The 14,313-nt window shown below is 32.6% G+C and overlaps 3 protein-coding genes across 6 annotated transcripts; 2 read left to right on the forward strand and 1 right to left on the reverse strand.

The window, feature by feature from the left end:
* Nucleotides 1-1,598: 1,598 nt before the first annotated feature.
* LOC105200773 (serine/threonine-protein phosphatase 2A 65 kDa regulatory subunit A alpha isoform) lies at nucleotides 1,599-5,542 on the forward strand. 2 transcript variants are annotated; one of them, XM_011168482.3, is made up of 10 exons: nucleotides 1,599-1,936; nucleotides 2,276-2,467; nucleotides 2,743-2,962; nucleotides 3,064-3,224; nucleotides 3,300-3,455; nucleotides 3,780-4,063; nucleotides 4,138-4,332; nucleotides 4,405-4,648; nucleotides 4,739-4,982; nucleotides 5,228-5,542. In XM_011168482.3, the coding sequence occupies exons 1-10, from the start codon at nucleotides 1,853-1,855 to the stop codon at nucleotides 5,230-5,232; spliced, it is 1,785 nt and encodes a 594-aa protein (XP_011166784.2). In that variant the 5' UTR covers nucleotides 1,599-1,852; the 3' UTR covers nucleotides 5,233-5,542. The 2 variants fall into 2 exon arrangements, with proteins under 2 accessions (XP_011166784.2, XP_011166786.2); XM_011168484.3 differs by having other exon boundaries at nucleotides 5,223-5,541.
* A 138-nt stretch (nucleotides 5,543-5,680) lies between these two features.
* LOC105200772 lies at nucleotides 5,681-12,427 on the reverse strand. Of its 3 annotated transcripts, none has more exons than XM_026130052.2 (10): nucleotides 12,290-12,427; nucleotides 10,183-10,371; nucleotides 9,875-10,114; nucleotides 9,555-9,794; nucleotides 9,331-9,426; nucleotides 8,975-9,249; nucleotides 8,791-8,889; nucleotides 8,428-8,698; nucleotides 8,103-8,347; nucleotides 5,681-8,018 (listed from the first exon to the last, which is right to left on the reverse strand). In XM_026130052.2, the coding sequence occupies exons 2-10, from the start codon at nucleotides 10,321-10,323 to the stop codon at nucleotides 7,859-7,861; spliced, it is 1,767 nt and encodes a 588-aa protein (XP_025985837.1). In that variant the 5' UTR covers nucleotides 10,324-10,371; nucleotides 12,290-12,427; the 3' UTR covers nucleotides 5,681-7,858. The 3 variants fall into 3 exon arrangements, with proteins under 3 accessions (XP_025985837.1, XP_011166782.1, XP_011166783.1); XM_011168480.3 differs by lacking the exon at nucleotides 12,290-12,427 and adding an exon at nucleotides 10,889-11,282; XM_011168481.3 differs by lacking the exon at nucleotides 12,290-12,427 and adding an exon at nucleotides 10,710-10,878.
* Nucleotides 12,428-12,800: 373 nt separating this feature from the next.
* Nucleotides 12,801-14,278, forward strand: LOC105200770 (cytochrome c oxidase subunit 6C). The gene is made up of 3 exons (XM_011168479.3): nucleotides 12,801-13,020; nucleotides 13,516-13,670; nucleotides 14,091-14,278. Exons 2-3 carry the CDS (start codon nucleotides 13,516-13,518, stop codon nucleotides 14,161-14,163), a joined length of 228 nt encoding a protein of 75 aa, XP_011166781.1. The 5' UTR covers nucleotides 12,801-13,020; the 3' UTR covers nucleotides 14,164-14,278.
* Nucleotides 14,279-14,313: the final 35 nt, after the last annotated feature.

A 14,313-nucleotide genomic window follows, 5' to 3' on the forward strand; every position in this document is an offset into this window, starting at 1 on the left:
GTCATATTATGGCGAAATCGTGGCATGATTTGTTACATATTGTTGTGCAACAATATATAAAGATTAGATTAGATTGTTAATTTCATAAATAAATCTCATAATCTCTATAGCTTTTATTCTATCCTATATAATTATCTGAACAATATCAATTTCATAAAGTACACGATGACTTTTTTATAGCAAAAAAATCTCATTGATATGATAAAATCATGGCATGATCTGTTACGTATTATTGTGCAATATGTACCTAAATATACGTTTTTATTATGACATCTTAAGATGGTGCTTAAAACAGTCTTAAATGTAAGAATCAATTATGAATGTCGGTCTAAAAGTTACCTTTTAATCAATTACTGTTTATTTCAACATTTTGATTTTATCCGAGATACCTGTTGTTTTGCTTGAGAATCCGTACAAGTCCGACTTGTACATATTTATGTATAGTTCACAATCTATATCACGGAGTCTCACTCGATATCATAAGACAAAAGGAATTAATTAAATTTTACTTTTATATATATAAGTAAAATTAATATTATATTTTTTTTTAATTAATAGTATTTATTTTTATATATATTAATAAAAATTCACCTATATTAGATTTAAAAATTATTAGAATTAAAACTTTTTAGATTCCGATGTTAGTATATTTTAATATAATATATAATTTATATATAAAATGTGTATAAAATATTTATATGCTTGATGTACTTTTATTTTTTAAATATTGAAGGAAAAAATCATAAAATCTTTATTCAACATGTTATTAAGATATAGATTAAGTATTTTATATAATTGTTATAAGTATATATAAATATTTAGAAATATTTATAGTAATATTTTATATACATATTTTATAAATATCTTTATAATATTTATGATAAATTTTTATAATTTATTCAATCTACACTAGCTGTTAAAAAGACGCAGTAAAATTTGATGTACTCGTAATATAACGGAGGCAAATTTTAAAAGTACGTACATTAAAAAAATTTAATATTGTAAAAAGTGCACTAAATTTCATGCACATACGTATTTTTCAGTAAATGTAAAACGCATAATCAAAGTACCAACATTTTTATCTATTGACTTTAACGATTGCGGAATTATACGTAATATTCCATTCATCATACATGAAATTTAATGCAACTTAAAAATACATTGTGTAATGTAATTTAAAAATATATTGAATTTCATGACACTTTTAACAGTAAAAAATTACAAAAATATTTACTAAATATTTCAGTTAATATTTATAAAATATTGAAATAATTATAAATATTCTGTTGGTCTTTAATTTAGAAATATTGTGTATTTTCTGGATAATTGTCATGATCTAAAAGATAATTATACTTTGTGGTGGCCTATTTTCAAATAAAACAAATAATTTGAAGAAAAGAATTAATACACAAATGTTTATAAATTTTATATAACAAATGCGTTTTAAATGCGACGTTCAACTTTACGTTATCCGCGTAAAAATGGCAGGACATATGGTTGCACCACGTCATGCGCAGCTGAACACCATGCTCCCTCCACGGGCTCGCGACGCTCGCGTACGCTACGCGCGAAGAGCGCATGGTGTCGCCATCTGATGGCGGTGCGAGTGTGTCAGTCAGTGATTCACGGAGTCACACGGAGTCGCATGGGGCCGCGAGGTGGGTTTCGAGCGATCTTTTAAATTACTAACGGCGTCTCGCAATTATGCTGTAATTACGTGCGCGTGCCCGAGTACGATATTCCGATTTGCGTCCCCGGAAACGCAAGCTTCGTCCAGCGGCACGTCCAACGCGGCACGAGGGATCTCTCCAACGAGCGTTTACCCGAATCCGCCAGTGTGTCCGGCAGCAAAATGGCAGCGAGTGACTCCAACACCGACGACAGCCTCTATCCGATCGCGGTTCTCATTGACGAGTTAAAAAACGAGGACGTCCAGGTAATATTCGCGATCATTGCGATAATGTTGAATAATTCTTACGCTCCTCGTTCTCCTCGAAGTTTCTCACTTTCCCGCTCGATTGCTGAAGAGTACCGAGATAGTACTTCTAACAATCTAACAAGCCCCAACAGAGGCTGCAGCGTTTTTTAACTTCAAAGATATGATACTACGATAGTATAGATTGCGAATATGGAAACACGATTGTGGAAGAAAGTAGTCGGAGCCTAAAATTTCACGTTTTTAGAACATGTGAAGCAACAACTGTCGTTGCTCTCGATCGATTGAGATCGATCTACCTGTTACAGAGATCTTTACATATTGTCCTTTTCATTACAGTTACGTCTCAATTCCATCAAGAAACTATCGACGATCGCGCTCGCACTAGGTGTTGAACGGACACGGAGCGAGCTGATACCATTTTTAACGGAGACAATTTACGATGAGGATGAAGTCCTCCTTGCACTGGCTGAACAACTCGGCACATTCACTCCTCTCGTCGGCGGACCGGAATTTGTACATTGTCTATTGGTAATAACATTTCTGTTTTAGATAATAATTAACACACAAGTCTAATATTTTTTTACATTCTAATGTTATTTTTAAGATGACCTTAAATTCAATTTATTTTAAGAAAAGTAATAATAAGATTGTCAATAGAAAGTTGAGTATTTTCATATGGAATTATGCATTATCCTAAAGATTGTATTTAAGATCGGGCAATAAAAAAGTATTTTTCTATAAAATTGGTTTTAATATTTTTTTGTTCTGTTTATTGAAGAAATAATTATGAATGTCTGATTTAGCCACCACTCGAATCTTTGGCCACTGTAGAGGAAACTGTGGTCCGTGACAAAGCTGTGGAATCTTTAAGAAATATCGCAAGTCAGCACAGTCCTGCAGATTTGGAGGAGCACTTTGTACCATTGGTGCAACGTTTAGCTTCAGGAGACTGGTTTACGTCACGAACATCGGCATGTGGCTTGTTCAGCGTTTGTTATCCAAGGGTGAGCCCAGCCATTAAAGGTAATTATACAATAATTCTACATCTCATAGATCCATGTCAGCTTAATTTTTAAATAAATATGAAATGATTATTTTAATATTTTGCAACTTGAATGTTGTAGCGGAATTGCGAAATCATTTTCGCAGCTTGTGCCAGGATGACACACCTATGGCGCGAAGGTCGGCCGCTTCTAAATTAGGCGAATTTGCAAAAGTTGTGGAAATTGAGTACCTTAAATCTGATTTAATACCCATGTTTGTTATACTCGCTCAAGACGAACAAGTAGGTGCATCAAAACAATGAAACTTCATAAATCTTGTCAGTCAGATTTGTGTATGATAACTTATAATTTTACAGGATTCAGTTCGTCTTTTAGCTGTTGAAGCTTGCGTCAGTATTGCAGCGTTGTTACAACAAGAGGATGTTGAACAATTAGTTATGCCTACTCTTCGGCAGTGCGCTAGTGATCAATCATGGCGTGTTCGTTATATGGTGGCAGATAAGTTTACAGACGTACGTATCATGGTTTAAAAGATTTCTATTTATTGTAAATGAAATATGGATATCTGAAATATGAGTTACTAATTATCTTAAACTTTTTTACTCATCATAATCCTTTAACTCTCTAATCAATAAGACTTATAAGATTTGAAATATATATATATATATATATATAGGATAAGAGTTAATATTGAATCCAGAAACCAACTATAAGTCAACCATTTTAACAAAAAATCACATTGTTATCTTTTTTAAGAGACTTAACTATATAGAAATTTATTTTGAGACAATTTTATTTTACTAAAAATACTATTTAAAAAATTTTTTTTTCTGCAGCTCCAAAAGGCTGTTGGTCCAGAAATAACAAAAACGGATCTTGTGCCAGCATTTCAAGTATTATTGAAAGATATCGAAGCGGAGGTGCGAGCTGCAGCTGGAGCTGCAGCTGCTGATAAAGTCCGCGATTTCTGCCAAAATCTTGATCAGTTTAATCAGGAATCTATAATAATGACAAATATATTGCCCATTGTTAAAGAACTTGTAGCAGACCCTAACCAGCATGTAAAGTCAGCTTTGGCAAGCGTAATCATGGGACTAAGTCCCATACTTGGCAAGCACAAGTAAGAAAAAATATTATAATTTTTGTATTAAGTAATAATTGTAACAATTGATAAATTTTTTTATATTTTTTCAGCACAATCGAACATCTATTACCTTTATTCCTATCCCAACTCAGAGATGAATGTCCCGAAGTGCGACTCAATATCATTAGTAATCTAGAATGTGTCAATGAAGTTATTGGTATACAACAACTTTCGCAATCCCTCTTACCTGCCATTGTGGAGTTAGCCGAGGATTCCAAGTGGCGTGTGCGATTAGCTATTATCGAGTAATTATATTTACTTTTGTCTAAATTGAGTTGAAAAAATATGTGCTTGTTTGCTAATGGCTTGAATTTCAGGTATATGCCATTACTAGCTGGACAGCTTGGCGTGGAATTCTTCGATGAGAAATTAAATTCTTTATGTATGACTTGGTTAGTAGATCATGTTTACGCAATTCGGGAAGCAGCTACGTTAAATCTGAAGAAACTGGTGGAGAAGTTTGGGCCCGATTGGGCACAGAATACAGTGATACCTAAAGTCCTGGCTATGTCCAGGGATCAGAATTATCTTCATAGAATGACATGCTTGTTCTGCATCAATGTAAGCTACATCTAATTATGCTGTATAGTTTTAAAAATAGTAATAATAGTACATATTCTAACTTGTAAATCTGTACCATTTTTGTAATAGGTTCTAGCTGAGGTATGTGGTCCAGAGATAACGACAAAAGTAATGCTTCCAACTGTATTGACAATGGCTACCGATAACGTTGCGAATGTAAGATTTAATGTCGCCAAGACTCTACAGCGAATCGGGCCCTTCCTTGAACCCTCAGCAGTGCAAACTCAAGTAAAACCCATTCTTGATAAACTCAATACTGACAGTGACGTAGATGTGAAATACTTTGCTTCAGAAGCAATTGCAGGAATTGCAGGTAAACATATCGCTATATTACATTTTATTATAAATATATATTTTTATTTTATTAAATAAAAATATATATTTATAATAAAACTATACTGAATGAATAATTAGTACTTATATGTTTCAACATATATATATATATATTGCATGCGTATTTTTGTCTTGTTATAAAAAATTATTTTATAACTTGCTATAAAATTTTTTTTCAATTTTCTAATTATATTTTGTCTTAATTATGGTAACTTTTCAGCGTAGGTTGAACGACACAGTGCATTTATCACTTATCTAATAATATTTAACTTAAAATTTGAGAGAAAGAGAAATAACATGCCACAATATTTCACTTACAAACATATGGCAACAGGTAATCTTATGCACGGTCAAACTATTGACGAGGCATACAAATTCTAATTAGTAGATTATATTAAACCGTATTTTAAGTTATATTGTATTTGTATACCTATAATAATTATAGTAATGAGTACAATATTCGATTTAATTGGTAACGTGTATTTCTCATACATATTTAAGTAATTGTCTTAAAAAATAATATAACGATAATAAAAAAAGGTGTCTCTTTGAATTATTCTTACAAATAAAATACCCAGTTGTAAACTACACCAATCACAAGTTTTAATAATCCCATGTTTAATATTTTAAGTATTTACAATACATATTATATATTATTTTCAAGGAAATAAAAGTCAATTTTGTGTTATAATTTATTTTATTACATAGCCATTAATATGAACATCTTATATCATATGATATTATCACAGCTTATTACTATTATTATTTAATAAATTTTCGATATATATTTATTAAACTTAATGCTGGTGAACATATCGATATTATGAAGACGTTTATCACTTATGATAAGCATTTCTAAGTTCTATTCGCATAAGAAGAAATAAAAATAAATTATTCAAAATTAAGAAAGTAATTTTGTTCTTGCCACAAAATTCAAATAAAATAAAATATTTTCCAACTTTCCAAATTATATGCGACTAATAAATGGATGATTTTAAATCAAATTAGTAGAAAATCCTAATTAACGTTGTGCCTTAATATAAATAACGAAGCATAGTAACAAATTTGTTCGTTTACTTATTATTAGATAAGCGTACTATTGTTACACATTTTTCTGTTTTAACAATATAGGTAGCTATAATACTGTATTATATCTACGCTGTAGCTGTAACACTGTATTATATCTACTACTTGACCTTTTAAGAACTCCATTTTACGATTGTTATTTGATACAATTAAATAAATTCTTTTTCATTTAAAATCTATTTAATATGGAACCTTTAATCAGTATTGGATTGTTCTCTAATGCTTCAATACTTTCTAAAATTGAATAATTGTTAAGACATTAAAGTAACTATCATGTACATGACAACTTCAGAATTATACGAAATGTAATATGTTATTGCATAATGTGTATTATCATTATTTTTATACAAAAGATCGTAAAGGAAATAATTCTTATATTAAGGTCATTAAAAATTTTATAATTTTATATACATATATATATATATGAATAATGAAATATATCATCTATAACTAAAGAAGCGCTTCTAGAAATAACATAAGTTTTATCATTGTAAAAAAATTTTTTTATGCATTTTGAACTAATTTTTCTTAGTTTTTTTAACCAAATTATTAATGTAATTATTGAAGATATGATTTATACAATGTTACCACAGCTATTGCATTTTTAACCAATTTTCTTAATCTTATTTTAATAACTTCTTAATATAACAAAAAAAGTCAAACAAAAGCTTTAACATTATACTATTTCATTTTCAATTTATAACAAAGTTTTGTCATTATTAATCTATCAATACAGATTGAGACAATAGAGATGGAGATTTACTTATGTCTTTTTTTATATTGAAAATAATGAAAATGTAAGACAAATAATACAGCAATTTGAAAAATACAACATATCAATCTTTCTCTTATTGTAATTTTTCTTATTTAATTGTGATTTAGTTACTGAAGACTCTACTTTCTATATATATGTATATACGTCTTGAGAAATAATTTATATGGTATTTACTTGTACTGAAGAATCTATTTTTGTATATGTCTTGTATATCTTAACAATCTACAAATGACTATGTCATATTCTTATATAACATTCCTTTTAAATATTCAATACTTAGTAGTAAATTAACGTAATTATAAATACTATTAGATAAATTGCACCAATGAAATATCTTATTCATATCTACGATCAAAAATCGCTCATTATTTTAAACAGCGATTGCTTATACTACTGATATATTTTTTATCTTAGAGTATACATACTCTAAACTTTTTACCAATTTTCACAGCAATTTTGAAATATTTGATATTCAAATTTTTACTGCTCGTATATAAATGTGAAACATAAATTATTAACGCCGTATTAGTATCTCCAACGAAACGAAATAATTGAAATTACAACATATCTCGTCCACGTTTTGTGATACCTTGTAAATGTATAAATTATATGTATGTTATATGTATAACGAACATATGAACATTAATGAATACATGAATACATGAATGTCATATGATGAAACAATCAGGAGAAGTAAAATATGGAAGTTTGGCAACTTTCCTAAATCTATCGAAAATGTAGATACAGTATATTTTTTCTCAGTTTTTTCATTCGCAATTTATGAAACTTCATTATTTTATATAAGAAGCATACAAAAACTCAGCGAAAACATACTGTATCTCAATCATCGTCGCTTTGTACATTACATACGCTTAAAAAGCGTACACATCCGTATTATTATTCTATTACCTAGAGTAGGTACTCTTCCTATTTTGAATCTTTTTATCTCAAGTAGGAAGATGCTTGTGTTTGTACACACAATGGCAAGTATAGACTTATATCGTAGCCATGTCCGATTTCGTTAAGTCCACCGAAATTGTATGACTAATTGTAGTAACATGTGCAGTCCCATCGCTCTCATTACCACTGTTAACAATATTTAATGACGAAATTTTAGCTCGTTGATACGCCACAACGGTATTCAAACTTAAGAACCTAGAACAATTTTAAATTGCATAAATACTGTATGTAATGGTACTATAATTTTTCAAAAATTTTTCAAAATTGATATTTACTTACCTTATGCAGACGTACATAATCAGTAGTGCAGTTCCGGCTGCAAGCATTCTAATAATGGGCCCTTCTACAAGTTGGATAACTATCCAAGCGGCGGCAGAAGATGCGCACATCGTGGTAACAATGGCAATAGTTTGCAAACAATGGCGCGGAGTCAAACTGTTTTGCCAATCCAAACGGCTAGCATGTTCAACGTTATATTTCGTATTGCAAACTTTACAAATGAGACTATCGGCATTTACAGAACTCTGAAAGAGAAAAATCACGATTGTCAAGGTGCATTATATTAAAAGCAAGCAACATATACAAGATTGTAAAACCACTTTACCTCGAGGAGCCAACGACGCAAACAATCGTGATGTACAGCGCTTACATCACCCCTACACTGACACGGTTGTATCAATGGACCGGCATCCTGTCTGTCGCTATCATAACAAATCCAACAATCTTTGCTATTGATCGATGCTGTATCTGAAAGGAATGCGGTGTCTTGAGAGGCACCCTTTTCCTGCAACTCGATTTCCTTTATGTGTTTTCCCTGGTCCAAATCCAGTCTCTTCAATATACGCTTTGGATTCAGAATCCACAATTGCTCTGGACTGAAATAGAAATGATGATATGATATTAGAAATTATATCAGAAAAATGTATAAAAGAATTTTTATAAGCTACATAAAAAATATGAAACACACCTCATACAATTCCATAATACACAAGGAAACCATAGCGCTACGCCAACTTCAATAACACGAAATACGACATCATGCCAATTCCTGCTGTACAATGGCACCCTAGAGAAACACAAAAGAAATATGTATTAAGACAATTCAAAAATTCTATTAATTTACAGTAATTTTTTCGTGTATCCTTTCTTACTTTGTTTTCCAAAATTCACTGAGGGTCTCGCTGAACAAAAAGCCAACCACTATAAACAGCATGAATGCTTGCGAGAGTAATCCAAATCTCGACTGATGTAATTGCGACGTATTTACTTGTTGCATATGCACAGGCTCCGCCGTAGATGTAGATGGACCTGAGTCAAACAGCTTCGCCGTCACTTGATCTTCAGCATGATTTTTTGTCGTATCAGCTACGCGTTTATTTGTCGCGATAGACGCAACTTGACATTCATTTAAAAATCCACCACGAACCTGATGATCAAAGGTATCATTAAGTAACTCGACAAATGTAAATGTCATAGTATTGTAAAAATATTATATGAAGAAACATACTTTAAAAAATACTTCCACTCCATATATCAAGAAGAAGACCACTACAATAAACAGAAGCACTGCGTAACAACCGTTGAATACGTGTGTATAAAAGCTCTAAAAAAAAAAACAGAAAAATTTTATTAACAAATTGTTTTTATAAACATGTATACACATATAAATTAGTAGACTATTATTTTAATAAATATAAATTGCTCAATTAGATTTTCCATTCTATTACTCACTTGATCTACTTGCGAATAGGTCTGAGCTGTAATAAATTCTGCTAGTAAAAGAGAATATGTTATTATGTTAAAGACAACAAAGGCCAGAAAGGATTTTGATAAAAATTGAGGTTTTTCCCAGCGAATATCTCTTAGATGAACCACTTCAGCCCAGAAGCAAACAATCAACGACGACCCACTCAAGAGCAATGGATAATATGCCGACAGCAAACTCCTGGACCAACCCTCCTTGAAAGCGGTCTATGAGAAAATTAAGAGCGTGCGTAATTAAAATGATAAATAATGGATGAGTAATTCAGAGGAAATATTTCTTTACATACCGGTGAAGTAAAGTATGCCCCTCGTATGACTGATGCAAGGAAAACTACAAAATACAACACTTTTTGATTAGTGACCCTGCATGCTCTTAGAAAGGATGGCGCCTTCATTCGTTGCCATTCGGCGACGATGCACATGACGAGCTGTATCAGGCAGACGAAAGCCAGGAAGAAAAAAATTGAGGCAAAAGCGACATAGTAGCTCAGATTTGGGATATGGCATTCTGGTCCATCAAACTGGATCTAAAACAAAAATAATTGAACGCGTTATCATCGCGGAAACAATTTGTCGCGATCAATGAAAGTATTACCTCACACAGACAAGTCCCATTGTGGCATTCCCCATGACCAGAGCAGTTATCGTTGCCGCAGCTGTTGTTCCAGGCCATCATGCCAAATTTAACCAACAACGACAATGGATTTTGTGTACTAAGCGCGATCATCTGTTCCATGATCGCTAGATACAGAGCCACTGCTCCGGTACAGCCCTCTAGAAGACTCTGTTTTGAAATGCAAATCTAATCTTATCTCAGGTACTCTTCATATCACATTCGATTAATATGCAAATAAATGATAAAAATTTTCTAACACTTTATAGAATCATAGAATTAATGTAAAACGCGAGGATCTTTATAAATTTATTTAAACAATCACCAGGGGACTATTAAAATTTAAAAAAAAAAAACAAGAAAATGTTACACGGATGCGTGCAACTTGGCAACAAAGCGAATTACTCATGCACAGAACAATTCACTTTGATTGACAAAATAATCACACCGAGAAACGGGATTATACCATTCGCGTGTTCGGTACGTGCGCTAATTAAAAGATAAAATACCTGCCCTCCCCGAAAAAAGCAAATTTAAGGAATGATATCGATTCCTAGATAGCGTATATCTAGATTCAGCTCGCAGATGAGCAACGCAACAACAATAAATGAACGCGACGTGCGCTTTTCAGTGAAAAATCAAGCTCCTCCGAGCGGAAAAGAAGCTGCCTTCCTGCCTGTCGACTAACCGTTCGTGATCCGATCCAGCGCGTCTACGTGCGTAGATATGTTAAGGCTCGCAAGTGCAAAGTGAGTACAGATGTACTAAGCGCGAGGATGCGAGGACGCGAGGACGCGAGTTGCCACCGTCGCTTTAGTCAGCTGTCACACCGTTCATCCTTCTGCGCAACGCGACGCTGCCATCACTACGCGCACGAGAGAGAGCTGTACGCGTTGACCTCGATGATGGTCAACGGGATCGTTCGCGGGATCCGCCGAGAGGATCAGTCGCGAGGTCGCAAAGTCATGCCGAAAATGTTATCGGAACGACATCGGACTACGAGAGTACTATCTAATCGAGACCCATTGACGACTAATCTTCTCCCAAGAATCACGAAACAATTGCGTGAATGACGCAAATGCGACGCCTGTAATTCCGATGCATCACTGGATTTGTCCGGGTTCCACCAATGACAAGTCCGCAACGCAGCTCTTTCCTTCTCTCTCTTCTGTCTTTCTCTTTCTCTCTTTCTCTCTTAGCTCATTTTTCTCTCTTTCTCTATCCTTTTGCGTCTCTTTTTATCTTATTAGAGAATGACAATGATTACAAATGATCAAACTGCACTTAACTTAATCAGTGACTAACTAGTCAAGTACACTTGTACTCCGCGAGGAAAATATTTCTCTGAATACGAATTGAAACAGTTTTCAGAAATATATATGTATATGTTGAGGAAGTCTACATCTTTTTTAGAATTTTTCATATACATTCTAAAATATCCTAAGATTCTCAGTCTATAATTAAAAAAAAAATATAAACTTTTTCAAATTTTATAAAATTTTATTAGAAATTATAGAATGAAAAATCTTACAAGTTTATTTGAGCTATTTCTCAGAATTTATGATTATATCTGAAGAATTCTAAAAAGGATGTAAAAAATTTTATCTCATTATTTTTGTAAAAAATGTCCAATTTATAAAAATTCAAATATTTTCTAAAAAATAATATACATTTTATATAAAAATTATAAAATTATATAGAAATTCTGAAAAATATATGAAAAAATCTGAGAAAAATATTCACCAAGACTGCTTTGTTGATTAAAATGTTAATTTATGAAATATTATAATGTCATTAAATTTCGTCAGTTTCTAAATATTCGCTTTTAGAATTAATACCAATGGACTTCAAATTTTGTAAGCAAAAACTTATATACTTTAATACAGAAATATTTTAGTATTATAAGAAAAATATTAGAAAAGTATATCAGGAAAAAACAAAAAATTTTGATTAAATAAAGCAGACCTTTTTATTTTTAATTCATCTTTTCTCTTTCTCGACAATATTCATCATGCATCACTTATTTTCAATGCAAAATACTGTAAATAAAGAAGTATAGCGAAGAGAAATAAATTGCTAATAAACTCACAGTTTTTCCAAAAATCGTCTATCGACGCTTGTATCTCGATGTGTACTTCGCCTAAAGATTTACATCGCATTCTGAAAACAGATTTGAAACACGGCAGTCGATGCAGAGTTGCCAGTTTCAACTTGACAACAACCATCTCCCACTACAGCTGTTCATAAGTATATGTTCTGTGTGTACTCTCTCACAGCGAGATATGCATTGGCAGAGAGGAACCTGAGAGGCGCCATGCCGGCCTTTTTTTTATAACGCTGAAATTCCCGGCGTACTAACCACACACATCCATTTTGCGACACTGTCGATAAAAATGGTTCAAGTCTGAGCTAAAATAAGAGTACCCCCACTACATGATTTTAGCACAGACTTGAACCATTTTTATCGACGGTGTCGCAAAATGGATGTAATTTTAGTTCATATTTCGACCTAAATGGATGTGCGTCGTTAGTGCGCCGGGAATTTTAGAAAAAGGCCGGCATGACGCTTCTCAGGTTCCTCTCTGGCATTGGTCACGTTACTGAATTGGCCAGATTTGCTGTGGAGGGGATGTTGCTGTAGTGGGGAATGGTTGTTCGCGAGCTGAAATTGGCACAACTGGCAACTCTGCACTCAACGTTGTTTTTCTCGAGTATTGTGGTCGACGGTCGATACACCTGTCTAATAATTTCCACGCTATTCTTCGTAGACCTGACTGTGTCTAGCTTTGACAACGATAGATACGACCGAGATCGTTCAAGGCAAGATATATTCCTTCGACAAAATTGTCTTTAACTTACGATCTATCTAAAGTACCTTCGTGAAAGAAGCGAGTCGCTAAGTATACGTTATTGAAAACGTTATATAATATACATCTCGTGTATCATAGAACCTCGCGTATCAATTGAATTGTACAAATATATTTCTATCAGAGATTTGTGACTGACATTTGTCTGCTGTAAACAGATTCTCGAAAATAACTAAAGTATTAAATAGCATATTTTGCAAATTTATTTAAACAAAAATTATTGGACAACAGTTGGACAAAATGTCTAGACAAATATTTGCTCACAAGTAACCTATTTGGAGAAATTAAATAGCATGACAGCTTGTTACTTGACAGCTTTAAGATCTTGACATTATACTGTTAAATCTAAAACTGGTCTGATTAGACATTTCAATTAGCAGCAGTTCCCTGGATGAACAAATCAAGCTCTTTTTCTTATATTGTAACAACAGTTTTGCAAAAATTTCAGATGTCTACCATAGAGAAACCACAACTTCGCGGCCTTCACACGACGTCAATTAGAAGGAATATTATAGGGGTGTTAATAATTAGCTTTGCTACGGCATACTCGTACAAGATACTTGTCACTGATAAGAGGAAGCAGAGATACGCCAACTTTTACAAGTACGTCAGGCAGATTTGTTTAAGATGTTACTGTTATTTAATACAATCCCATTTTAAAGCATCCTTCAGGTGTTCAACAATATTGTACAATATTTCTCTAGACAATGGTTACATTCAGCAGAATGTTTATTTTATAACTGTTAGAAATTTTCTAGCTCTGATTGAATTATTCCTCTAAATTTAAAAATATAATCCTAATCAACCTAATAAAAAGTTCCAACACTTGCAAAATATTCTGCTAAATGTTGCCATTGCAAAACGAGCTCATTGTAGCTTTCCAATTGATTAATAATATTGTACAATAATGAACGTTTAGCTGTCACTTAATATCTCCTCTCTTCCCTATGATTGTTGCACTTATACATTATCATTATCTTACGATAGTAAGGTTTTGGTATTACATTTTATATTGTTTTGCAGAACCTATGACGCGGAGAAACAGTTAAAGATCATGAACGAGGCTGGTCTCATGCAATCCTACTTAAAAAAATAGACTTATGTATAAATAATAGAAGAGCAGAAACTTGAGGAGTCAAAAAGGCTAATCCTCTTTGGGATTACATGTTATACCTATATGTATAATAAATAAATTTAACATAGTATTATTATGTATGCTAAGTTTCTTGCTGACTGCGCGGTAATC

The sequence above is a fragment of the Solenopsis invicta genome, chromosome 2 (assembly GCF_016802725.1).
Source record: "Solenopsis invicta isolate M01_SB chromosome 2, UNIL_Sinv_3.0, whole genome shotgun sequence".
NCBI classification, from domain to species: Eukaryota; Metazoa; Arthropoda; class Insecta; order Hymenoptera; family Formicidae; genus Solenopsis; species Solenopsis invicta.

What these genes read in the sequence shown, in the direction of transcription:
- LOC105200773 (XM_011168482.3), top strand. Translation starts at nt 1,853, where the DNA reads ATGGCAGCGAGTGACTCCAACACCGACGACAGCCTCTATCCGATCGCG. An exon ending in AATTTGTACATTGTCTATTG is followed by an intron (nt 2,468 to 2,742) that starts GTAATAACATTT and finishes TGTCTGATTTAG; the next exon opens with CCACCACTCGAATCTTTGGC. An exon ending in CATGCTTGTTCTGCATCAAT is followed by an intron (nt 4,649 to 4,738) that starts GTAAGCTACATC and finishes TTTTTGTAATAG; the next exon opens with GTTCTAGCTGAGGTATGTGG.
- LOC105200770 (XM_011168479.3), top strand. Translation starts at nt 13,516, where the DNA reads ATGTCTACCATAGAGAAACCACAACTTCGCGGCCTTCACACGACGTCA. An exon ending in AGATACGCCAACTTTTACAA is followed by an intron (nt 13,671 to 14,090) that starts GTACGTCAGGCA and finishes ATTGTTTTGCAG; the next exon opens with AACCTATGACGCGGAGAAAC.
- LOC105200772 (XM_026130052.2), bottom strand. Translation starts at nt 10,323, where the DNA reads ATGGAACAGATGATCGCGCTTAGTACACAAAATCCATTGTCGTTGTTG. An exon ending in ATGGGACTTGTCTGTGTGAG is followed by an intron (nt 10,115 to 10,182) that starts GTAATACTTTCA and finishes TTTTTGTTTTAG; the next exon opens with ATCCAGTTTGATGGACCAGA. An exon ending in ATTATGTACGTCTGCATAAG is followed by an intron (nt 8,019 to 8,102) that starts GTAAGTAAATAT and finishes AAATTGTTCTAG; the next exon opens with GTTCTTAAGTTTGAATACCG.